General features: G+C 46.8%; 1 protein-coding gene and 2 long non-coding RNA genes across 3 annotated transcripts in view; 2 read left to right on the top strand and 1 right to left on the bottom strand.

The window, feature by feature from the left end:
- Positions 1-25,656, bottom strand: part of Igf2r (insulin like growth factor 2 receptor) — a 94,513-nt gene that overhangs the window by 67,980 nt on the left and 877 nt on the right. The window contains exon 2 of the mRNA XM_060373550.1: positions 5,960-6,099. Within this exon, the coding sequence (XP_060229533.1) occupies positions 5,960-6,099 (140 nt within the window). The remainder of the gene's footprint in view (positions 1-5,959; positions 6,100-25,656) is intronic.
- LOC132649555 (uncharacterized) overlaps positions 1-25,656 on the top strand; it is a 68,491-nt gene that overhangs the window by 1,628 nt on the left and 41,207 nt on the right. The window lies entirely within an intron of this gene.
- Positions 6,095-24,953, top strand: LOC132649556 (uncharacterized). The gene is made up of 2 exons (XR_009588056.1): positions 6,095-24,383; positions 24,497-24,953. It is a non-coding gene; the product is annotated as an uncharacterized LOC132649556 (long non-coding RNA).

Consider the following 25,656-nt stretch of genomic DNA (forward strand, 5'->3'; position numbering starts at 1 on the left):
TCAGGGCCGCGGCATGAAAGGGGAAGATTCCGAGGGTTCCGCGATCGATCAGGCCGCGGTGCGAAAGAGGAGGATTCTGAGGGTTTCGCGATCAGGGCCGCGGCATGAAAGGGGAAGATTCCTAGGGTTCCGCGATCGATCAGGCCGCGGTGCGAAAGAGGAGGATTCTGAGGGTTTCGCGATCAGGGCCGCGGCATGAAAGGGGAGGATTAGGATTCGGTGGGTGCCGCGATCTGGGCCGCGGCCCGAAAGGGACAGATTCCGTGGGTTCCGCTATCTGGGCTGTGCAAAAAGGGAGAATTCTGAGAGTTTTGCGATCTGCGACTGTGCCGTGTGAGGGCTGTAGGAAAGGGAAGGATTCGGAGGGTTCCGCGATCCAGGCCGCGCAACTGTGCCGTGTGAGGCCTCTGAGCAAGGAGAGGGTTTGGATATTTCCGAGCAAGGGTGCGGCACAAGCCAGAGCTCAGCACTAGAGGCGGTGCGATCGGGGATGTGAGCGGTCCTGGCCACGCGCAGGGCTGCAGCGCCAGTAAAGGAAGGCTCCGCGAAAGGGGAGGGAGAGTTCCGCAGCGCAATAGGGACCACGAGAGGGTGCCGCGCCACGCAAGGTTGCTGCACTAGGGTTCTGCACCGCACCACGCTGTATGGGGGTGCCTCGCATTGTTTTAGCTGCAATCAAGCTGACCATTGCGCTAAGGAATGCCCTTAACCCAGGGCGACACTCCCAAGGCTTGTCTGAGCTGCAGACAATGGGGCTAAAGGATAATGGACGGTCTGTCGGGTCACACCCGCAACCCCCCCCCCCCCCATAGACATTTCGCAGCCTATCCTTTGGTCCACCCATAGTCTCTAGTCTAGTCTGGGACGCGTCAAACCCCGCAACAACTAACCATAATGATCCTGTTTTTATAACCTGGAAAGACCTATCTGCTTTTGTCATCCAGGACCAATTATGCTCTCGCTCCCACCACCCACTATGGTCTTAAGCCTGACTACTACAAGCAGCTCTTTTAACAATCCTCTAGTTCTCGTTACAACACTCCCATTCTCAATTACTAAAAAGAAAAAACGCAGTGGTTCTTATCACTTGGTCCAGAGCCCCTGAAAGATCAATCAGGCCATTGTTCCGACCCAACCCCCCATCCCGTTGTACTGTCTCCCCCTCCCCCCCATACAGTTTTGTGTCAACCTGACACAAGCTAGAGTCACCAGAGAAGGAGTCTCAGTTAAGGAAATGCCTCCATGAAATACAGCATTTTCTCAATTAGTGACCAATGTGGGGGAGGGGGACATTGTGGGTGTTGCCATCCCTGGTTAGGTTGGTGGTCCTATAAGAAACAAGCTGAGCAAGCCATGGGAAGCAAGCCAGTAGGCAGCACCCTCTATGGTCTCTGCATCAGCTCCTGCCTCTGACTTTAATGATGAACTAGGATGTAGAAGTGTGAGCCGAATAAGCCCTTCCCTCCCCAACTTGCTTTTTGGTCAGGGTGTTTAATTCCACATCTCTAAGCCCTACCAAGTTCATAGCAGACAGGCTCTGCAGTTCCCATCAATCACTGAGGAATAATCACCAACTTCTTTGTCCACTCCATATCCCAGACCCCTGAGTACATTCCAAGTTCTGCTTTTCCTGGATGCAACACAGGAAGACATATTGCTGGCACTGGGCCCAATGCAGACCATCCCAGTTTAGCCTTGGTTTACAAGGAACATTGCAGCCCCTCACTCCCTACCAGATGAGCATGTTCTCTGCAACACTATATGGCTTGCTTATCTGCCTTTCCGGCCCAGACCCCTCAAAGCCTGCAACCCCCTTCTGATCTGGAGCCTCCTTCCACTCCTCCCCTTTTGTGACTGGATAATTATCATGAACTTGGACAGCTTACTCTCTATGGGCCACCCAGTTCCTGGATCCCAATCAATATGACTAATTGTCCTCAACAAGAGCCCTGCAAATTTTCCTTCCAGTGGACAGGGATTCCCACCTCCTACCCTAAACAAGCTCAAGTTATGATGACACCCTTATAGCATAAACTCTAGGACTGCTCAATATGGCTACCTACAATCCCTTGAAAACAAAATGGATGGGGAGACACCTACTAGTCCTTCCTCAAATACTCTTTCATTGATTTTGCTGGCCCAGGAGCATGGGAGAGGCACCCTCAAAGGGATAGGGAGTTGAGTCCTATACAGGAAGTAGGGGGTGTCATAAGTATGACATATTTGGGAGCTGATCAGGAAAAAAAGAATCCACATAGGGTACCCACAACTTCAAGTTTAGATTATACATCCATGGGCAAAGGGCCTCCTCCAAACTTTTACAATTGTCTCAAGTTTCTACTCCTGTGAGTACAAACATCCAAGACCTAGACACCACAATGATAGCCACCCCTTCTTTAATCTCAATACTCCTCTCATAAAAAATGCTAGCACTGGAGAATTCCAGCCATGCCTTGCTGTGCATGACCTAGAGCTAGGGAAGAGTTGCTGGATCTGTTTGAGGGCAGCCTATCGATATACACTGGGGTTTGTATCCAACCTAGCACAGAACAACCAGGCAACTGCTTAGCAGTACCCCCTGATTCGGACAGCTGGGGAGGCCAAATGAATTCAGGACAGGAAACAAATTATACCCACTTGGTTCCCAAGGCAAGGGCACCAAATGGGACTTATCGGCACATCAAGACAGCAGTAACATACACTTGCTAACCAAGAGGGAAACCTGCCAGTCTTCCTCATTCTGGACTTAAGATGTTTCCGGATGGTAAGTCTATTAGTGTCTTGTCCATAACAACCCTGACCTCCTGGGGATGGACCTAGCAGGGACATCAGCCACTAGCACAGGAGTGATAGGGCTCCAACAGGTACAACACAGACAACTGACCAGTTAGAGTAGGGGAAACCTGACAGGCATACAGCAAGGTGTAGTCAGCTTGCAAAATCAAATACAATCCCTGGCTACAGAGGTCCTCCCAACCAGCAGAGAACTAGCTATGACTGCTGAAAAGGGAGGCATCTATGTCTTCCTAGGGGAAGAGTGCTGGAAGAATACATGCACCAATCCAGCCTATTATGGGAAAATGCTAGACAATTCATTATTAGAAAGAAAAAGGTAGGGGGAAAAATGCTTCTGGAAAGATATCTGGACCACATGGCAGGCCCAATTGTTCGGATTATACAACTTAATTCTTTGGTCCTTGCCTTTTTAGCTGTTTCACCAAGTTCCTCCAACAAAGACTAAGTTTATACTACCCAGGGGGTCACCAAACTCTTCATGGCAGAAGGGTATCAGGCTTTATACAACCTGGAAGAGTCAATGTGCCCCACAACCTTTGAGACCATCACAGTCACCCCCTAGATTCTAAGGCCTCCAAGAAAGCAGCCTCCCAGAAACCATGACCCCTGTCCTTTTCCCCTTTACCTCCTGAGTCAGAAGAGTTAGGTAATACTCTCAGGCCAGGAGGAATTGAGTCAGGCTGTATTGGGAGATAACCCCAGGCTATTGAGGAATTGTTTAACCCCAGCCTTACCATCCCCTCCACCTGCAGAAAACCTGGTATGGAAAACAACAACTCAGCCGGCTCCCAGGTAGACCGTAAAACAGCTGGAACTTCCTGATAGCTGGGGGGTAGGGAGGGGGGAGGTAACATTCATTCTCTCTGTTCTAATAAGCAGTCTCAGCTTGCTGAGTATTGCTGGAATCTGAGTACTCTCTGCCTCATTTTCTTAAAACGCCCACCAAGATGTCCTATAGTACACTTAGCTTGGACTAAAAGCAGTATTTGTATTTTGCTAATTAAAACAATGACTACTACAGTGACTGTTTCCAGAGTCCCATTTTCACTTCTAATCATGTCAAATTTAAGCCAGATGGTTTATGGAGCTAAAGTAACTATAAATACAGAGGGAACCATGTAGTCAATATGGTTATATAAATCCAATGTACCCTCATCTGTTCCCTCTACTCCATTATGCCAAACTGTCCCTCAGTGTTACCTCAGATAGATATAGATACAGAAGTTTTGACAGGACCCAGGGGTTTCTTAATGGCTCTGATCAGCTGTATCCTCCTGAAAACTGCTATTCCGCCCACAGCTCAGGCTTGTCTGTATCAGATCTGGGCCTTCCTGGGCTCATAACTAATTCAATAAATAATACAGCACGCCCTACCCAAGTCTACCTCCAAAACTCCCATCCTACTCTAGCACAAATGGTGGTTCTTGGCCAACAGGGTCAACTGCAATCATGAATTCCTGCATAAGCTCAACTCTCTTCTAATAAGAGAGTATGATAATAAGAAAGAATCTCTGAATAGGTTGACCAAAAAAAAAAAAAACTTCTGTGACTATGGAGAGTGTAAAATGTTGCCAATCCCATAGTCTAATTACAATTTCTTTTAAGGCTATCTTTAGCCACAGCACCACCGCACCCTAACCAAGCCCCTACACACAAACACACATACACACACACGCAACAACATAACACACAAAAAATTTCCTTGTCCACCTCTGTTTAAGATCTCACATCCTGATAAGCAGGTAACCCTTTGGGATGTACTAACTTAAGAAAACCCTAATTCTCACCAATGGACAGGCCAAGAATGCTGTCAGCTAACATCTGAGGCCTGCAACCTGATTCCCTATGCTTTTTTTCTTTCCCCCAATTGCCTTGGTTTATAACCTTCTTGCATCTGCTACTGTAAAACTGCTTTACGTAGGAGCATGGAACCTAAGGTTGACATAGGCACCATCTTTCCAGGCCTTGGCCATTCATATTTAGCTCCACAATAAACTATCTCTCTTAGTTCCTCTGAGGTAAGAGCTGTGGTTTATTGTGTCAATAATGTGAAATCACAAAGACTTAAATATGAACCGTTCATTACTAATGTACTACTGAAGTCTATAGCCATGGGCACAATCACTGTAAGCTTGGGTTTTTCTGTTTCTCTAAGCTGATCTGCCTTTTAATCTAATTACCAGAAAACTAGTCCATTTTTAGCAAACTTAATTTTTAGATATTGATAAACAGCTACTGTTGAAATTTTAAATGCCCCCAATTTTAATGACAAAAAGATAATTACAATCAAATTTAGAGTAATAATAACAACCCCCTTCCCCTCAAAAGAAACATTTTAAAAAGGCAAAGAATGAAGTCAGCAACAGGAGAAAGACCTCACAACTCTCTCAGGAAGTGTTGATGGTCTAAGAAGAATGCTTAGATATGAAAAATAAAATGAGACTGGACAATACTGATTTGTACCATAACTAACTCATAACCTAACTTGGCTACCACCTTCAGCTCTTTCCCTGTTCTGCATGCTACTCACTGTGTGGAAATTATCTTATGTTATCTCATACTGGACAGTTAAAGTGAAAAATCAAAGTGTATGTAGTAGCCAGTGTATGTAGTAGCCAGTGGAAGACAGAGAGGGTGTCAAAACAGCTGAAGGTGATGGTACAGACAGTTTTGAGTACAGCATGGGTGCTGGGGGGAAAACCTCACATTCTCTGGAAGATGTGAGCATCTTTGACCCTAAAATGTCTTTTACCGTTTTTAAGTTATAAAGCTCACCTGGGTGTAGAAGAGGTGAGAGGCATTATGTGAAAGCATGGCCAGAGGTCTACACAGAAAAAACACCTGTCTTTAACTTAAAAAAAAAAAAGCTATTATAGAATGCCTAGGGGTGGAGAGGCGGCTCAGCAAGCACAAGCACTTGCTCCTCCTCCAGAAACCCCACGTCCAGTTCCCAGCACCATGTCTGGGGACTCACAAACACCTGGTAGCTCCAGCTCCAGGGTCTCATGTCTTCTTCTGGCCCCAGGAGACACCTAAACCCATGAGGCAAACTCACAGACAAATGATCTTTTAGAAAATGTCTGTTAGACACTCTATTATAAACATGGAACTGTGCACGTCGATTTATCATGGGTCATGCCTATAGAACAGGAGCTTTACTTACCCACTGATCGACAGGTTTTTGTCTTTAAGTCACACATACAAACAGCACTTGTCGGCCCACATCCGGGAATATCCACGTTTTCACAGACATTGATCTTATAAACTGCATTATTTTTGGAATCAACAGCTTCCCATGTGTAACTAGAAAGAAAGAAAGAAAGAAAACTTGTCACTGTCATTGATCTGACAATAATTAATGTCTCTCTAGTTTGTCATTCTAGCCATATTTGCTTTAACTTCTACAAACAAGAAGGCCCTTCTGTTAACCAAAAATGCCAAGTCAAATGTAGCATAAAGTTTTGAAAAGCAGCCAGGGTAGAATTCACCAGGCACCACCTGGGCAGGAGAACCTCAGAACACTCAAATCCATTCTTGTTTCTAAGAACATCGACTCAGGCAAGCAACTGCCAGAGTCCCGCTGTGTGGGCTGGGACTGGTCCAGTCACCCCAGAGTGCTGAAGACCCAACGGGCTTTTGTGTTTTATTTTATTTTGAATTATTATTATTTTATGTACATGGGTGTTTTGCCAGCATGTGTATCTGTGCTCTGCCCCAGGAGTCCAGAGGAAGGTATCAGTTCCTCTGGACCTGGAGTTACAGGCACTTGTGAGCTGCCATTAGGGTGCTAGGAATCTAACCCAGCCAAGGTAACTGCTAAGCCATCTCTCCATGCCCTCCAAGGGATACTTTTTTTTTCAGACAAGTGGAACTTCTGATGCCCCTGCCTCCATCTCCTGAATGCTGAGATTATAGACTTGCATCACCACACCTAGACATATGTGGTCTGGGGACCAAACCCAGGGCTTAGCTGCTTGTTAGGCGAGCACTCTACCAATTGAGCTCCATCCCCACCCCAAGTTTTTTATCCTGACATTAATAATAATAATAATAATAATAATAAATGTATAAAGCAGGCCTGCTTTTGGTACAGACTACAGTTTGGACCTGATCTGATAGGACAGCTATGCTAAGAACTGTCATCTGCCTTGAAACGAGACAAGACCTACTGCAGGCTGACTCACTACAGAGCTCTGCAGAACCCACTCTAAATGCTATCATCAACCTGAACACCTGGAACAAAAATCATTGAGGTTTTTGGTTCTGTCCCAAGTAATTATTTTCAATCCTCTACTCTTCCCTCGGAGAATGTTTTGCCCATTCTATAAACCGGAGTTCATTTCTCAGCAAGAGTAAAAAGAGAAAAGAGAGTGGGTAAAAAGTTTCTTGAAAGGCTAAATAAATCAGACTTGCTGGAATAAGCCTCCCCAGAGGTGGAGAGGTGAGCCAGCCCCCACCCATTCCCAGTTGACCACATCTGACCCTATGAATACTGCCTCGCAGAAGTACCCAGAGAAGTTGCCAGAGCAACCAGGTACTGAGCCCCTCCTGGTTAGTTTATTTCCCAGGCACCACTAGCATCATAGGCAAGCAACTCTCCTCACCTCCCCCCCACCACCCCCTTTGCCTAAAAGCAAAGGTGTAAGAGCATCTGGCAGGTGACTGAGTGTCCTGGAATTTGTGGCCACTAAGATAGTACAAACCTGAAAAACCGGTTACTTTTAAGTGCTGGGCCTTGGGGTGAAGTCAGGCTTTAAAGCAAGAACTGGCTTTTCTTTGGGGAGGGGGGGACTTAATTTGTTTCACAGTATGTATTTTTTTTGGGGGGGTGGAGTCTGAAACTTGTAGATATACTTCTGCCTATGTCTCCCCAGTGCTGGGATTACAGATGCCCAGCCAGAGGGCTTCTTAGGTACTCAATGAGAAAGGCAACAGGTACAGAATGACAGAAGTTCCCAGGGCCCCTTCAGGGCCCATTTCAGTTAAGGAAGGAAAATGAGTAAGTACGAACAATCTCTGTTGCAAACTCTGCCAGTGGAGACAAGCCAGTGATCACCAGCTAGGTCAGGCTGGGAAATCTAAACTGTAACTTACTCTGAGCCCTGGCTGACAAGCAGCAGTGACTTGGCCTGAGCTGGAGGACTGAGGACTCAGCAGCAGGTGAGGAGGCCACTAAGGTGGGACAGCCACACCCCATCTGCATTTACCTGAAGCAAATGAAGGCCACAGCACATAGAAACTTTAGCTAGTGATTTGCAGGATATTAGTACATTCCTATTGTTGTGGTGTTACAGTGAAAATGCTAATTTGGGACCTGTGATTAAGTGTTTCAAAGCTGGCAGGCAGTTCATTGAAAATTTTAGCCTATTGTGTCATTCCAGCTCCTTACAGTCTAAAGAAATCCAAGCAGAAGAGAAATGAAAAGTGTGAAGTGAGCTGCACAGAAGTCAGAAAGAACAGGCTACTTTTTTCTATTTGTAGCTCATACAGATTTATCAAAGTGGAAGTGATATAAATAGGGAGGGCAGATCCTATTACCTACCGAAGTCCTTGAACAGATTTTCTTTGGAATTGAGCAGCACTCCGTAGGCAGATGCCCTCAGCGCCATGAAACTCAACCCACAGCTCCTGGGGGCCCCATGCTAGCTCAGCTTAGTTGCCTCACTTAAGAGCAAAGGAACGATTGCACTGTTTTCTAAACTGAAACCTATCACCCTAAGGCTATTAACACTTGAATATTATGTCTGGCACATGAGCACCATCACGCAACTGAAATAATGTGTCAGGAAACTCATGGGAGTTAGTTCTGCAGGATAGTAAAGGTGAGCTAACTGTGGATACATGTGCCCTTGTAACATGTAACATGACAATGCTTTTAGAGAAATGCCATGTCTTTAGGGCTGGAGAGGTGGCTCAACCATTAAAAGCTAGGTTCACAACCAGAAATATGAGGAATGCCATTTTTATAAGAGGTTGCATGTCTGAAGCCAAGCATGGTGGTGCAGTGGTTCACACCTGTTATTCCAGCACTGGGGCAGTAGGAAGGAGGATCATTAGTTCAAAGTCAACCCTGGCTACACAGTGACACCTAGCCTAACCTGGACCAACTAGGACCCCATTTCAGGCCAGGCATAGTGGTCCATGCCTATTTAATCCCAGTGCTCAGGAAGTTGATCTCTGTTGAGTTTGAAGCCAGCCTGGTCTACCTTAAGAGTTCAGGTCAGCAAGGGCTATACAGTGAGACCTTGTCTCAATAAAGAAAAGCAAAGAAAAATAAACAGTAGAAGTCACATTTGAAATTATAAACTAGATGACTTTAAGTTTCTGGCAGGCCAAAGGCCAAGCAACCAAAATGGCCTAGCTGCAACCATTCTTAAAATGGAATCTATAAAAAGCTGAAAAATCAGCATGATCATATTAACCCAAGAGTAAGGGCACAGAGACTACAGTGTATGGTTATATCTTTGAGAGACAATAAACTAAGCAAGATGTTTGTCTTTTAGAAAAAAATTAAAATTAAAATTCCATCCTGTAACAACAGTTCCCTGCTAAGCAAATAAGGCACCTGAGCTGAGAGGCCCCCAAAGTCCACCCTCATTCAAGTTTACACAAGACCAATCCAAGGCAGGCAGGGAGGACAGCTCTCTAACACAAACAGACAACAAAGCCTTAAGTGTGAGTCTCTTAACGCAAGGCTCTGAGAAAACAGCCAGCAGCTGTGCGAACATGAGGTCTCCACTCACGCCCAAGTAGTGGGCAGACTTGCTGCAGCGGCACAGCTATAGCACAGGAGTGAAGTCCAGTGGGCATGCTCACAGCTCTCCACTGTTGACTCAGGCTCCTCACTGAGTTCCATCTTCTTTGAGGACTGCAATGGAGGAGGTGAGGCAGTGAGAAACTGTAAAACCCAGGGTCAGCTTGAAACACAGCCTGGAATCCCTGCCCTCTGTCCCAACCCTTGCAAAATTCAGTCTCTCTCCTCAAATGAGGACATCCAGTTGTAGCCAGAACTGCTCTTCTGGGGAAACCCTGGTTCTGAAAATGAGCAACGGTCCCAGAAGTGGCAGCTGGCTCACCTATAATCTCAGGACTCAGGAGGCGGAGGCAAGGGCATCATTGAGCCCGTCAGGGCTAAAAAACAAGACATCACTTAAAAAAGGAAACAAAGAAAAGCAAGCCAAATCCCCAATTGCCCATCTAATTGTAAAAACTAGTTCCTGGGCTAACCTGCAAAAGCTCCAGTTATAAATTCCCCACGCCAGAGGCACAGCTAAGCCACAGGATGTGAGCGCAGGGACATAGTGTCTGTGGCCTGATACACTAGTCCAGAACCTAACTCCTGCCTCCAGAACCCAGCCAACAGGGACGGGACAGCCTACAAACCGCTTTTCCAACATGGTATCTATCTATTTCTTGTATAGAGAAAAAGATTCTCAGCTGAGGACACAGCTCAGCCGGTGTATAGTGCTAACCTAGCATACATGAGGCTATGGTGGTTTGAATGAAAAAATGCCGCTAAAGGCACATGTATTTGAACATGTGATTTCCTAGTTAGTGGTGCTCTTGGGCAAGTTATGAACTGTTAGGAGGTGGAGCCTTGCTGAAGGAAGCTTGTCACTAGGGGGAAGGCTTTGAGAGTTCACACCATACCCAGCTTCCAGTTTTCTCAGAACTCCCTGCCTGTGGATGGAATGCCTGTGAAGGGAAATGTCTCTCAGCTTCTTGCTTCAGCCATCTGCTGCCTTTTCCACTATTAAAAAGTCTCCCTCTGGAACCCTAAGCCCAAATAAACCCTTCCTTCTGCAAGTTGCTTTTATGGTGTTTTATCACAGCAGCAAAAAAGTAACTAATCCAGAGGCCCTGAGTTCCATCCCAAGTACCACACAGAAGTAGGCTCAGTGGGATATGCCTGTATTCCCGGCATGTGAAAGGTAGAGTCAGAAACTCAAGGTCACCAATAGCTACAAAGCAAGTAGAACATCATACTGGGCTATACGAGACACTGTCTCAAAAACATTAGAAAAATGGTGATTCTGGGACACAAAAACTGTCTTCTTCAATTAAGTTCTTTAGTCTAAGTCACCAAGACCTGTCTACTTTTCTGGCCACAGCCACCCTGAAGTCACCTGCACTTCAGCTCCAGGGAACTACTGTTCACCAAAAGATTAGGAAGGAAGCCAGGCTAAGGCGATAGCTAAGCCACAGAGAGAGTTTGCTTGCTTCATACTAACATATATGAGGCCCCACTGGGCTCTGTGTGTCTCAGTACATGGCTCCATCTTCAACTCTCTTGAATTCCTCAGCTTAGGAGGCAAAGCCCCATGCCTCAGAAAAAAAATCTGACCTTACCTGGTGTCACCCGCTATGAAGTAGCTAAGCCAAGAACAAATCCAGGTTGCTGAGCACCAAACATAAGAGCTGCACTGCTAGGATCAACCGTCCCATGTGCGCTAAATTTTTAACACATTTTAAATTTTTCAGAAAATATTTAGTTTCAATGGCAGCACTGAAAAGCTCTCTAAAACTTTACAGTTCAATACTGTTACATACACACAACCATTAAGAGGGCAGATGTGACACAGATAGTCCTAATTCCTGCTTTACCTCACAGCCAGCTATGCACACTACTGTTCTAATCAATAACACATTAAAATGTGCCTTTATAGGCACATCTAAGTTATAAAACCCCCTCCCTTTCCTGCGTCTGATGTCAAAACTCATAAGGATCTTGGAGAAAGGCAACTTCTCAGAATGGATGAGCCCATCTTAGAACTGGTGGCCTCCATCAAAACCCTGGGAGCAGCACTGAGGCCCATACCACATGGTACTCAAAAGTAGGCTACTTGTGCCCTGGCCTAGATGCCAAGCTACAAAAGCACCCACAGCTCTCAGACTCCTCAAAACCAGCAGGGTTCCTTCCCTTAGGCCTGGCTATTAAAGCCTAAGCTGGTGAGTTCTGAGAACAGAATGCATCCTCTTTACTGCTCTCAGACTCACTCAGGCTTCTTCCTTTTTAAATGGACTGTATATTTCAGCAGTCATCAGTAACTTGGGAATACCAGACACAAATCAACAGGCCCAGCAAAAAAAGGGAAAGGGCAGATGTCACACACATGGCTAAGTGTGTGATGAGCTATCCCTGACTTTAAAGTATGTGTGGTGGCTGAAACTTCCTCAACAGCAATGATCGACAGTGTAGAAGCACATGAGCTGTTCTCCCCTCACTAGAAGGAAAAAAAAAAAAAAAAAAAAAAAAAAAAACAGCACAGTTCACTCTGAGGAAGATCTCCAGAACTTCCCTGGGACCCATATGGTGGAAAGAAGCCATTTCCACATTAACATCTGACCTCCACACATGGGCCATTGTAAACACATATCACATACACAATAAATAATAAATTGTTGTATTAATTATTTTTAAAATTATACACAAAATCACACACATAAACTTAAACCTACAAGCCAGGCTCAGTAGTGCAAATGTCTGTTAGTTCAGCATCTCTATAGGACACAGATGCCTACTGTGCATAACAGAGAAACACAAGGACCTAACCTTTCCATTTGCATGTGTGAATCTGTAATTTGTCTTCCTTTAAATAAAACAGTTGCTGAGACACACAAAGCACAGTCAATAGCTGGGTATTTTCTGAATCCACAATGAGCACAGCTCTGATTTTTGAAGACAAAGAACTTCCAAATGTGATTCTGCTTTGGGGATATGTACCTGAATCCTGCAACAGGACACTCAGGCTGACACCTGCTCACCATTCCTTACCACCTCAGCTCATACATTTAAATGAGCTCATACTAGTCTGGACCCCAAATCCAGACTAGTCTCTACTGAGAGATCAAGAAGAGACAAGACAGGGTCCCTAAAGTACCTACAGCAAGGCAGGTAGGGGAAAGTGGACCTTGTGGGCTGTGTACTAGGGAGACAAAATCTGGCCTGGTAGGGTGACCCAACCCTACCAGACGATGACACTGGGAAACACATGAGTTTGACACAGCAGAGCCCAGGACTGTATAAGGAAGTACTTCACTTCCTGTTCTAACCAACCCACAAGACTGTGAATAAAGACATTAAGCCTGCTCAAAAGGAGAACTCTGCTTTTCCCAGAGAGCTACCTAGACTCTGGAAGCAGGAATCAATTGGGTAAGGGGGATCTAGCCTGAACCCCTAAATAAACTGTGACACCTAAGTCCATTTTCAGAGGCTAAGGAGCCAGGGCTGATAGGCAACCAGGGCCCAATAACCATGTCATGAGTGAACTATAGCAGAGGCAGGGTGGGAAAGAGGGAGCCCAGGAGTGGAAGAACACAGACCTGGGTCTGAACCCTGCCTGTGCACCCCAGCCCATGAGCAGAGAGGAATTCATATGCTCACTGAACCCCAACTTCCTTGTCTACAAACCGAGCAAACCCAAAGGTCACAAATAGGGAGAGAGGATCCCCAATGAGGAGCACAGAAGAGAGCACTGTGGTCTAGCCCAGGACTCAGATGGCTTAAGAACTGAGTTCATAAGAAAGACAAGCTGGTTTGAGAAGTGCCACATGACACAGGCAAGGGGCTGAGGGGGTGGGGGGAGGGCAGGCCTTTGTCCTGGGAGTTGCCCAGGACATGGTGCTGATGAATCTGGGCCTCCAGCTAGAACCCAGGGGCACTGAGAAGTGGCACATACATGCACACACAGTGTTAGTCAGGCTTTGCATGGCTGTGACAGACATGTGACAGACAGCTGAAAAGTGGGAAGATCTACTCTGCCTCTTAGTTTCTCTACATGGTCAGCTGGCCCCATTACTAAACATTATACTAAGAGGTATGTGATGAGAAAGTCTAGTCACCAGACACGGGGAAGAAGGGAGAGTAGGACACATGGGACAAGATGGCTCCAAAGATGCACCCTGATGATACTGTTCCCTCCAACTAAGCACCACCTCTCAAAGTTGCTACCTTTTCCCAATCATGCTATAAAATTATGAATGTTTGTGAATTAATCCCTTGATTTGGTGAAGGCTCTACTGACCAAGCCATTCTCAGTGACTTTATATACCACTAGAGACCAAGGGTTCCAAAACATAAGCCTTTGGGGGAAAGGAACACTTCATACCCAAACCAGACACACAAATCAACTGAGTGGAAGGGAATGATACAGGACATGACCAAGGATAACAAGACACCAGACCAAAGAGACAGACAGACAGCTTCTTCCCGACTGTCTCCTCAGGGCAGCCAGCAGCCGAGCCCCCCCAACCCGAAACTATCTAAATCTAACCACTAGCACCACAGAAGAGCCTCTGCCACCACAGAGAGGCCAGGTAAACCTGAACTTCTGGGTAGCACAGGAGCTAAGACTCATCCTCAAAAATTTCACTACATTAGACAATGCCTGCCCTCCAAGACACGAAGGCACCAGGAACCTCCCTTGAGCTGGGTTTGCTCAGCTCAAGTCCTCCACTTGGGCTGCAGACCAATATTTGAGGCCTCAGTCTTACTCCATGTGGACTTCCTGTGTCTGTGCAAATTGGTGTATTCACCTATAACTGGAATTATTTTCCCACTCTAGACAGGAATGACTTGGATGCTCTCTTGCTTTACTCCTAACTTCAAGAAAGAAAGAAGTCCACAACAGTGCTGTATTAAAGCTCAGTGGTCAAGCATTTTCCTTGATGGATTTTTAGCCTAGGTTCATCCTTAGTACCAAAAATAAGAAAACAAAGATCTGTGATGGGAAATGGTACACAGAATCCTTGTTCAAAAAAAAAAAGGTATTAGGATGCTGCTTAGTTGTAGAGCACATGACTACCATGCCCAAAGCCCTGGATTCAATAATGCCTACCACAGTATAAACCAGTATTGAAATGCAGCTGTAATTCTAGAACTAAACAGGTGGAGACAAGAGAGTCAGATGTTAAGAGTCATCCTTGGCTACATACCAAGTTCAGTGCCAGCCTGGAAAAAGACCGTCTCAAAGTGAAAAGGGGGGGGGGCAGTGGCTTCATTGTGTAGATGCAGGTTGTCTTTGAAGCTAAAACCAGCATAGCATCAAAACTTCTGCTTTCTATCAAGGCCCCAATTTGAGGGGAACCTGACCACAGGGAGGGCTGACTGGCATTTTAACTGTTAGACAGTCAGCTCAGCTTATTAGTTTGTGATGCTAATAAGGCAACCAGGGACTGCACATGCTATTTCTTCACAAAACCAAGTAGGTAGACCAAGGCTCATGCTTGCAGTCCCAACAGCTGGTAGACTGAGGCAGAGGACAACCTTGAGTTCAAGGCCAACCGGGACCACAATGTGACATGTCCCAAAACTCCTGCTCTGCAGGTGCTTGGGTCATGCCAGGGGCTCTAGACTGGGCAAAGGAAAACACACATGGCCCATTCCTATAGAGCCAGAGAACAGCTGGACCTCACCTAGAAATAGACTCAGCCAGGCACAGTGGTGCACACCTGTAATCCCAGCACTCAGGCAGGCAGACGCAGGCAACTCTTTTGTGAGTTTGAGGCCAGCTGGGTATACAGCCAAGGCTACAGAGAAACCTTGTTAAGAATAGAACCAAAAAAGAGAAAGAAAGAAACAAACAAAACACCACAGACTCACACTTCAGCAATGATACACCATAATCACTTAAACCTGTCTCTCCCTCAAGGAGCACACCAACCTCCCCAGTTTGGGGAGACTTTTAAACTACAGAGCATGGATGTAACTTAATCTGTAGTTCCCAAATCAGAAAATGACCAACCACAGCACAGAAGAGGCTTGCCATGCCCTCTGCCCCAGCACAAGCCACTTCCCATTACCTCCTGGCAGCAGGATGTTACCAGATCTAGGGACCTGAAAGAGAAGACGGTGCTCTGCACACCTTCAGAACTTCAGTCAGAACTTTGGGTTTTTGTTTGTTTGTTTCTGAGTCTCACTCCTTTAAGTTCAGGCTCGTCTTCCTGCCTCGGCCTGCCAAGTGCTAAGATTACAGGGATGAGCCACTGTACCCAGCTTTACAAGTTCTACATCTTCTTGATCCTCCAATAGCTCCAGAGTCATTACAGTCACTTTTGGGACCCATCCCCTGCTATTTTGACATCTCTCCTGCCCAAACCCACATGGAGTTGGTCAGATTACTCCTACCACACTGACCCCTTTGGTTTCAAACAGAGCCGTGGTCTCACAAGGCTCTTCCCCGTCACATGCAGTTGACCCCTTACTTCCTTCCAGGCTCCCTTTACAAAGAGCCTTGGCATAGAGGACCCTTGTTGTTGAGTCCTTTCAGACCCCCACCCTTGCTCCCCTTCAAGCTCCTCAGTCCTCTCCTATATTATTAAGGGATGCCAAGCCCCATGATACCACTGGCTCCCACTGCCTCCTAGCCCCATCATACCAGTGGCTCTCACTGCCTCATAGCCCCATCATACCAGTGGCTCCCACTGCCTCCTAGCCCCACGAACGCCATTGGCTCTCACTGCCTCCTAGCCCCATGAACGCCACTGGCTCCCACTGCCTCCTAGCCCCAGCAAGCCACTGGCTCCCACTGCCTCCTAGCCCCATCAAGTCACTGGCTCCCACTGCCTCCTAGCCCATGAACGCCACTGGCTCCCACTACCTCCTAGCCCCATCAAGCCACTGGTTCCCACTGCCTCCTAGCCCCATCATGCCACTGGCTCCCACTGCCTCCTAGCCCCATCAAGCCACTGGTTCCCACTGCCTCCTAGCCCCATCATGCCACTGGCTCCCACTGCCTCCTAGCCCCATCAAGCCACTGGCTCCCACTGCCTCCTAGCCCCATGAACGCCACTGGCTCCCACTGCCTCCTAGCCCCATCAAGCCACTGGCTCCCACTGCCTCCTAGCCCCATCAAGCCACTGGCTCCCACTGCCTCCTAGCCCCATGAACGCCACTGGCTCCCACTGCCTCCTAGCCCCATCAAGCCACTGGCTCCCACTGCCTCCTAGCCCCATCAAGCCACTGGCTCCCACTGCCTCCTAGCCCCATCAAGCCACTGGCTCCCACTGCCTCCTAGCCCCATCATGCCACTGGTTCCCACTGCCTCCTAGCCCCATGAACGCCATTTGTTCATGCTGCCTCCTAGCCCCATCATGCCACTGGTTCCCACTGCCTCCTAGCCCCATCATGCCACTGGCTCCCACTGCCTCCTAGCCCCATCATGCCACTGGCTCCCACTGCCTCCTAGCCCCATGAACGCCACTGGCTCCCACTGCCTCCTAGCCCCATCAAGCCACTGGCTCTTACTGCCTCCTAGCCCCATCAAGCCACTGGCTCCCACTGCCTCCTAGCCCCATGAACGCCACTGGTTCTCACTGCCTCCTCTAAGAGACAACAGGAACAGATGTTAGCTTTTGGTTTCAGAATAGAAAGCACATCTGCAGCTGTCAGGTAAGAGGAGAACTTAAAGGAACAATGATGACTCAGTGGGTACTGCCCTTGTCACTTCTAAGAAACCCTCTTCTGTGTCATTGCTGGTCTAGTGGTTTGTTGTTCTATTTGCAGGCCGGGCAGAGGAGTAGGGAGTTTTTCCACATAAAACATTTGCTTTAAAATGTGCAGCTGATAGGCAGGCCTGTCAGGACAGACTTACAAATAAAACCAATTGCAGGGGAGGCTGAGGCAGGAAGATCACATGCTCAAGGGTTTCTTAGGAACTCAGTGAGATCCTGCTCAACATTTGATAGAGAGAAAGAGACAGAGACAGAGTGACAGAGAGAGAAAAAGACAGAGAGAACTGGAGAGACAGGTCAAGGGCAGAGTGCTTGCCACCTTATATGCCAAGGCCCTAACTTCAATCCCCAATATTGCCCGAAAAAGGAGTAAAGACTGATTTTGGAATCAGCTGGAATTAAAAGAATCTTACATCCAGTCAGTGGCCACATGGAAGCTCTGTGATAGCACAGGGCTAGAGGCATAGTCTAAAAGGCTATCTCTTAAAATTACCTCCCAGGCCACCCAGAGGCAAAGCAAGTTGGAAGCCATTCTTCCCTCACAAGTTACATCTGCTTTAAAATGGGCAGCTTCAGCCAGTCCTGTCAGCAGACTTGTAAAAACCAATTGCACCAGAGGCTGCCTACCTTTCCTGGTGTCTCCCACCCTAAATCACAGCTAGGATCAGTACTCCCAAACACCTGCAGGAGTCAGTCAGGCCCAGAAGAACTTACCCTCCAGTGCTGACTAAGCAAAGGAAAACTCCTGCCAAAGGTCAGTTGCTGATGTGATGGGCAAGTTTCACATAGTAAGGACAGGGCAGTGAGCTTTTCCTCCACTGTGAGGACAGACCCACCCCTCCATACGCTATCAGAGACCAAAATAGGATATGACATAATCTTTAGCACCTCAAAACCTTGCCAGCAATAGCTGGCTTTCAGTTATAGAGCAAGGTGACATGACTAAACATTTTCCCACTAACCTCTGGGGCTACCTACAGGAGTTACTCCCAATCTCTAAGGAGCCAGGAAAGTCTAGAAGATGGCAGGAGCCACTGGTGGGTACCTGTCAGCCAGGGCTTCGTAGCTCATGCCTTTAGTCCTAGGACTTGGGAGGCAGGGGCAGGCCAGCTACCCTTGTCTCTATAGGTACACATATACACACACACACATACCACCGTCTCCTTCTGCTTCCAGAAAATGGGATGAAGCAAAAAGGACACAGGGCCCAGCCCAAGAAGGGGCCCCTGCCACACTCCACACCTACTGTGCCAGTTCTGTGCAGGGAAAAAGTGTGTGAGTATGAAATGGGACTGCAGACCTACAAACCCACAACTTCAAACGTTTTTAGAAAATAGGGCCATTTCTGAAAAGGAAATGTCATATGTGTGATGAGCAAGCATCACTGAGGCAGAGGCATTTGAGGCACTATGGGTTAACATGGAAACAGTGACTTCCAAAAGTGGCTTCCAGCCAAGCATGGTAGACCTACCCATAGTCCCAGCACTAAGGACACCGAGGCAGGAGGATCACAAGTCTGGGGCTACAGAGATAAGTAGTCTCAAAAAAATAAGGCAACTGTGTGGAGGAGGAAAAATGACCCAGAGATGATCCAACACCAGCTTCATCATCCGGCTCTGTGTCACACAGGACTCAAAAAGATTGCCAATAGGCAGCACACAGTGCCCTGCCAACTATCAACAGGGGCTAACAGCTGGCCCCTGGCAGGAATAGCACTAATGGGTGGGTGACCCACAGGAGAAGAAGAAAAAAACATCAAGCTAAAGACCAGTCCCTGGCATGTTCTACCCATCCCCCAGCTCCCCGAAAACAATTTATAGCCAAGTTCCAACAAATGCTTCCAGCCCTGCCCTGAGCAGCTGCAAGGGCAACAAATGTCTAAGATGAGACTTGCAGTGAAAAGCACAATCAGGAGACACCCAAGTCAAGGGCATAAGACAGCAACCAAAGAATTGGGACCAAGGAAAAAGAAGGCACATATGGTACTACTAGATTATAATCCCAATATTCAGGGGCTGAGGTAGGATGATCGTGAGTTCAAGGCCAGCATGAACTACATAGTGAAACCAGGTCTCAAAAAGCCAAAAGTAGATGGGTGGTGGTGGCATACACCTTTAATTCCAAGGCTCAGAAGACAGAGGCAGGTCTATCTCTGTGAGTTCAAAGCCAGCCTAGTCTACAGAGAGTTCCAGGATAGCCAGGGCAACACAGAGAACCCCTATTTTGGAGTGCGGAAAAAAAAAAGGACATAAACTGTGGTTCACATCACATTGAAAAGCCCATAGGAGACAGGCAAACACTCCATCCAAACCGAGAGCCATAAACGAAACGTAAACAAGACAAGGATCAAGTGGGACAGGAATAACTCGGACAGAGGAAGCTGGGCAGCACAATTAATAACTGACCCAGATAGAAACCATTTCTTCCAAACACGCAGCCCTTCCAACTCTCCTACGTGGCAGGCCACAAGGGAAATTCCATTCACTGGCCACAGTGGAAAAGATAAATAAATCCTTAAAATCATTCATTGATTTATCAGCACATTTTACCATTAAAAAAGTGACTGAGGCAAGCTATATTCTGGCTCCCAGTTCTGAAGGGCTGAGGTCAGAGCAACACAGGTGACAGCAGTTTCCAGTACACTCTGCAGCACTTATCAAGGTATGGGAATACATCTGCACTTGTGCTGTTTATCTGTGTGTCTGTCTGTGGTCTCCCTCCTCCTATCTGAGACTCACAGGCCCCACCCTAGAGAGCTCATCTAATCCTAATCCCACCCAGAGGCCTCACCTCCCAACACCAATCTGGGATTAAATGTCACCTCTTAATCCCTCACAGTGGAGATTTAAATTTCAACAATGAAGCTTTGGGGACCTCCACCTCCATCTAAAGCACAGGATGAGGGTACACTTCAGTGGGTCTGGGAAGGTTAAGCAGGTTAAGCACTAGGGAATACTAGAAAATGGAAACAAAGTTAAAACCTGTAAGAGTGCTGTGAGACTCAAGGGCAGACACATAGCTTTAAACATTTTTTAATTTTATTACTTTATGTGGATGTGTGCACGCCTGGGTGTGTCTGTTTGTGCTGGAGCTACACACTACGCCCCTCCCCCAGGCCTGGAGGTACAGACAGTTTCAAGTTTGCCAGTTGTGTATACTGAGCACCAAACCTACATCACATCCTACATATGTAAGGCAAGGCATTCATACACATGAAAAATTTAAAACATCTCAAAAGAAAAAAATGCCAGGTGTGATGGCAAAACCCATTGATGGCCAGCACTTGAAGGGCAAAGGCGGTGGAGCACAAGACGGCCAGCCTGGGCTAGACAGCAAGACCTTGCCTCTAGTTAACTTAATTTTTAAAGAAATCCTGAGGATGGGAAGACGCCTTTGCCAGTCAACACACTTGCCTTATAAGTGTAGAGCAAAGGCTGGAGCTCAAGAGCCCATGTTAAAAAGCCAGTGGCGGCTAAGCAGTGATGGTGCACACCGTAACCCCAGCACTTGGGAGGCAGAGGCAGAGGCAGGCAGATCTCTGAATTCAAGGCCAGCCTGGTCTACAGAGTGCCAGGACAGCCAAGGCTACCCAGGGAAACCCTGTCTGGAAAAAAAAAAAAAAAAGCAGCACATACTTACAAATCCCAAAGATGAGGTTAGGAGTGGAGAAGGCAGGAAGATCCCTGGAAACTCAGGACAGCAATCCTGGGTGGAGTTCCACTCGGTGAGAGACCTTGCCTCAAAACATGGCAGACACACAAGATTGTCCTCTGACCACACACACACACACACCTGCACACAAACACAAGCCATAGAGAGCCAAATACATACACACATGCACACCTGTACATACACACGCACCATAGAGACACACATACATACATTAGACAGGCACAATACACACGCACCATAGAGACACACATACATACATTAGAGAGGCACAATACACACACACCATAGAGACACACATACATACATTAGACAGGCACAATACACACGCACCATAGAGACACACATACATACATTAGACAGGCACAATACACACACACCATAGGAAGACACACATACACTAAAACAGACACCTAGATTATCTCTGCAATTCTATTTTCTAAAACTCCTTCAATAATAAAACACTGATAAAAGACAGGAAACCTGGGAACCCTTGCTGTCCTGAAACTCACTCTGTGGACCAGGCTGGCCTCAAACTCAATGGCCTGCCTCTGCCTCCCAGGTGCATTAAAGGCATGGGCCATCACTGCCTGGCTAAGATGCTTTTTTAAGAACTGTGAGAAGACAGAGGCAAGAGGACCAGGAAGTCAAGGTCACCCTCAAATACAATACAGTGAAGCTGTAGTGAGGGCATGTGAGACCCTGTAAAAAAAGAAAAACAAAAACCATAATGTAACCATAATTAACAATCCTAGGCTAACACACACTTATGGTTAGGAAAAAAAAATGCATGCACAGAAATGGATGTGATCCAGGCTAGCATGTGGCCTAAATTAGACATATAAGCATGGTTCTTTTGGAAAAATTGCAGGAGGAAAGGAGGGAAAATCTCCCTAGAGATAGCAACTAAATTGACTGCAACTCCCAGCTGGCTTCATTATTCTCTTGTCCTCAATATAATAAAACTCTTCAGCATTTATACCCAAACAATTTGGAGAAAACTTGTCCTGTATAAATTTCAAAGTAGTTAACCACCAGACCACGCATTTTATAATCAGTTCCAACTGTTAAGTCTTCCCCCAAGAGGAGTACTGTAAACAACTAAATCAAGGGTGGAAACCTGCATTTAACATAAGTAACATGGCATTCTGCAAAGTTTAAAGTAGTAAGCTGAGCCACTGAACTACCAGCCAAGAGGACTGCAATCCCATCGATGGTTCCTGGCCTGAGCTACCTGGCCTCAGCCGCCACTGTGTAGACAGCCCTTCCCATGTTCATACCCCAGACTTTACCAGGCCAGTACCACCACCACCAGACCCACTGGCAGAACAAAGTAAGTTCTTTTTACCAGCTCTGAATAGCACCCCACATCCTGAGAGAGTCCTGACTAACTCCTACAGCACACTGCCCTCCAGACATTTGATAAGTATTATCAGCCAAGCCTAGTAGTTCCTGAAATCCTGGTCACAGCAGAGACTGGAGTAGGAGGACAGCAAGTTCAAGAGCAGCCTGGGCGAATGAAAAGAGAAAGGAGGCAGCTGACAGGTAATGCACTTCCTTCCATGCATGAGGCCACAGGTTCAGTGTGTGTGCATCTGTGTGTGCATCTTTTGTGTGTGCACATTTCTTTAGTCTCTTCAAAGAGCACACAGTTGCATCCAGTGCTGTTCCAAGCCACCTACCCTAGCCTCTGCTATGTCTAAATACATACACATCTCACAGAGCAGGCCTCTCTCTCTACTGTGCGAATATCCTAAGCCCTGCTGCTGAAATAGTCCCTCCAGCTGGATTCCTTCACCCCTTCCCAAAGCCAAATTCAGGAGGAACCGCACCCCTATCTCAGTAGCCAAAGTCCTAGCTATCGCAAAGCTCTGCAGGTACCTGACACCCCAGAAAATAGGCTAGGACTTCCCTCCTGCACTCTAAAAATTATCTTCTCTTGGGAGAGGCTGTTCTCCCACAAGTCAAAGAGCCTACTGCTCAGACTTGGGAAAGCCCCATGATGCCTGAGCAGGCCAATACCTTTAGAGAAATAACTTCTGGGACTGCACTGGGCACCAAACCATATACCATGTCCATCTGTTTGTTTGTTTGTTCAGCAGGGGAAAAGTCCCTGTTTCAGTTTGTTTACCAACAACTGGAATACAGTCCTCACCACACAAGGAGCTGCCTCCATGTGACCAGGTAGCAGAACAAACACAAAAGCGCTGTCAACTACAGGAGTCAACTGTTCACTCAGGAGACCAGAGGGGCTATTTACATCTCAGCCGTGGAGTTTGAAAAGAGGACAGACAGGCGGCCAAACATGCCATGCTCCTTGATGCTGGGTGTAGAAAGAATCCCCTAAACTCCTTGTCTGTGGGCTAACCCTAAGGAATTTGAAGGTGCTGTTATCTCACAGTACTCAGGTAACTGCCCACCTCCCCAAGGACTTGGTAAAAAGCATGCATAAGACACTTAAAAGAGCTTCAGTAAAGCTCTGTAAGAAAACATCTGCCTCGCTTGCACCAGGCCTGGCTTCATCTCCAAAAACAGAAAACTAACAGGAACACACATGACAAACTACACTATGTAGGTACTGAGTCTGAAAGAGATACTCAAAATGGTTCCAAGCAAGTTTCCACATAAAAATAGAGCATAGTTACAGGCAGGGGACAGGTGTGAAGGGCTGGAAAGTTCAATGTCCCTGAGGAAATCTAGAGGAGCAACCTTAGAGATGGTCAGAAACTGCGCAGGACACCTCTACCACTACCTTGGACCCTCTCCAGCACTGACAAAGTCATACCGCCTGAGACAGTGGCCCCAGTCTGCTGATACAAAGGCCGTTCTACCACATAAGTACCAGTATTTCCCCTGGAGATGAGGTGAATGGCCACACACAAGTGAGAGGCACTGAGGCCCAGTGTCCGTTCTCCTTACCAACTATTAACCTTTTAAGAAAGAAACTCAGTTGGGCATTATGGCACACACCTTTGATCCCAGCACCCAGGGAGGCAGCAGAATCACTGAGTTCGAGGCCAGACTGGACTACAAAGTGAGTCCAGGACAGCCAAAGGCTTCACAGAGAAACCCAGTGATGAAAAACCAAAGGAAAAAAAAAAAAAGAAAAAGAAAAAGAAACTCTTAACTCTAAGCTGGGCAGGGGGGAGTATAGGTCTTTAATCCCAGCACTTGGGAGGCAGATCTAAGTTCTAGGTCAGCATGGTCTACAGAGTGAGTTCCAGGACCAGGACTGCCAGGTCTACACAGAGAAACCATATCCCCTCATGTTCCCTTCCCCCCAAAAAAGAAAAGAAACTAACTAACTAACTCACTCTAGGAGGCAAGAGAGATGGCTCAGCAGTTAAGAACATTTGCTGCTTTTGCACAGGACCCAAATCCAATTCCCAGTACCCACATGGAGCCTCACAGACATTTGTAAGTCCAGTTCCAAGGAATCTGGCACGGCCTCCAAGGACACCATGAAGGTATGTGGTCAACAGACATACATGCCAAAAAAAAAAAGCACACAGAATAAAATAGTCATTTTAATTGTTTTCTTTTCTTTTCTTTTCTTTTCTTTTTTTTTTTTTCGAGACAGGGTTTCTCTGCTGCCCTGGCTGTCCTGGACTCAATTTGTAGACCAGACTGGCCTTGAACTCAGAGCTCCATCTGCCTCCTCCTCCTCCTCTTCCTCTTAAGTGCTGATATTAAAAACATGTGCCACTACACCCTGCTTTAAAAAAATTTTCTTTAAATGAATTCTACTACAGCTGGTGATATGGCCTTGCCAGGGGTACCCCAAGTACAATTCTTAGCACCCACAAAGGCTGCTCACAACCTGTAACTCCAACTCCAAGGCATCTCAAACCCTCTCAAACCCTCTTCTGGCTTCCGCATGGCAGATACACCACACACACACACACACACACACACACACACACACACACCCTTTAAAAATAACAGTGTATAAAGCCGAATTCCAAGGCTAGGGCTGCAGTTCAGTGGTAAAGGACTTGCTTAGCATGCGTGGATCCTAAGTTGGATCCCTAAGACCAGCTCCTTCAAAAGAAACAAATTCCAATTTTCTAGAACAACCACGACTGCCACAGCACTAGAGCAGCTGTGTCCATGCTTGGTCACAGCAGCCCTTAATCCAAAATTTCCTGTTCTAGATGTCCCCCTGGGCCTGCTATTGTTTAACGGGCAACCTTCCTTCGTATCATGAAGTTACTGGGGCAGCAATTTATCTTCAGGCAGCTAATTGGTCTATAAACCGCAGTGCAGCAGTCTCTCCCTCCAGATACTTTCCGAAATGGGAAATAGAAGTCTGGTCCAGGCTGCTCGTTCTCCTTACAATAATGATTGCTACAAACTGTGAACTCCAGGTGAGAACAAGACTCTAACACAGAAGTCAAAAGAGAAGCCCGTAAGTACCAACAGAAACGTGCATTCTGGCTCGGAAAATGGACTCTGTTTCACTCTGTTCTGACTCACTTAGGAAAGTCAAGGGTAAAGTTGGCTTCAAGATTTTCTTCCCGCTTCCTTCTTATCGAAGTTTCAAAAACAAGAAAAGGTTTGACTTCCCTTCACCCTAAAGAGCCTAGGGGAGGATGGTCCCCAAACTCCTGGTATTGATAGTGGAAGTTCCCCGTGCCCACTGTGTCCAACATTAACAAACTTCGACAGGACTGGAGATTATACAACCTTGGTTCCCAGAGCAAGAGACTCCACTAGAATAATCCACTCTGGAGACAATGA

This window comes from Meriones unguiculatus, chromosome 20 (assembly GCF_030254825.1).
Source record: "Meriones unguiculatus strain TT.TT164.6M chromosome 20, Bangor_MerUng_6.1, whole genome shotgun sequence".
NCBI lineage: Eukaryota > Metazoa > Chordata > Mammalia > Rodentia > Muridae > Meriones > Meriones unguiculatus.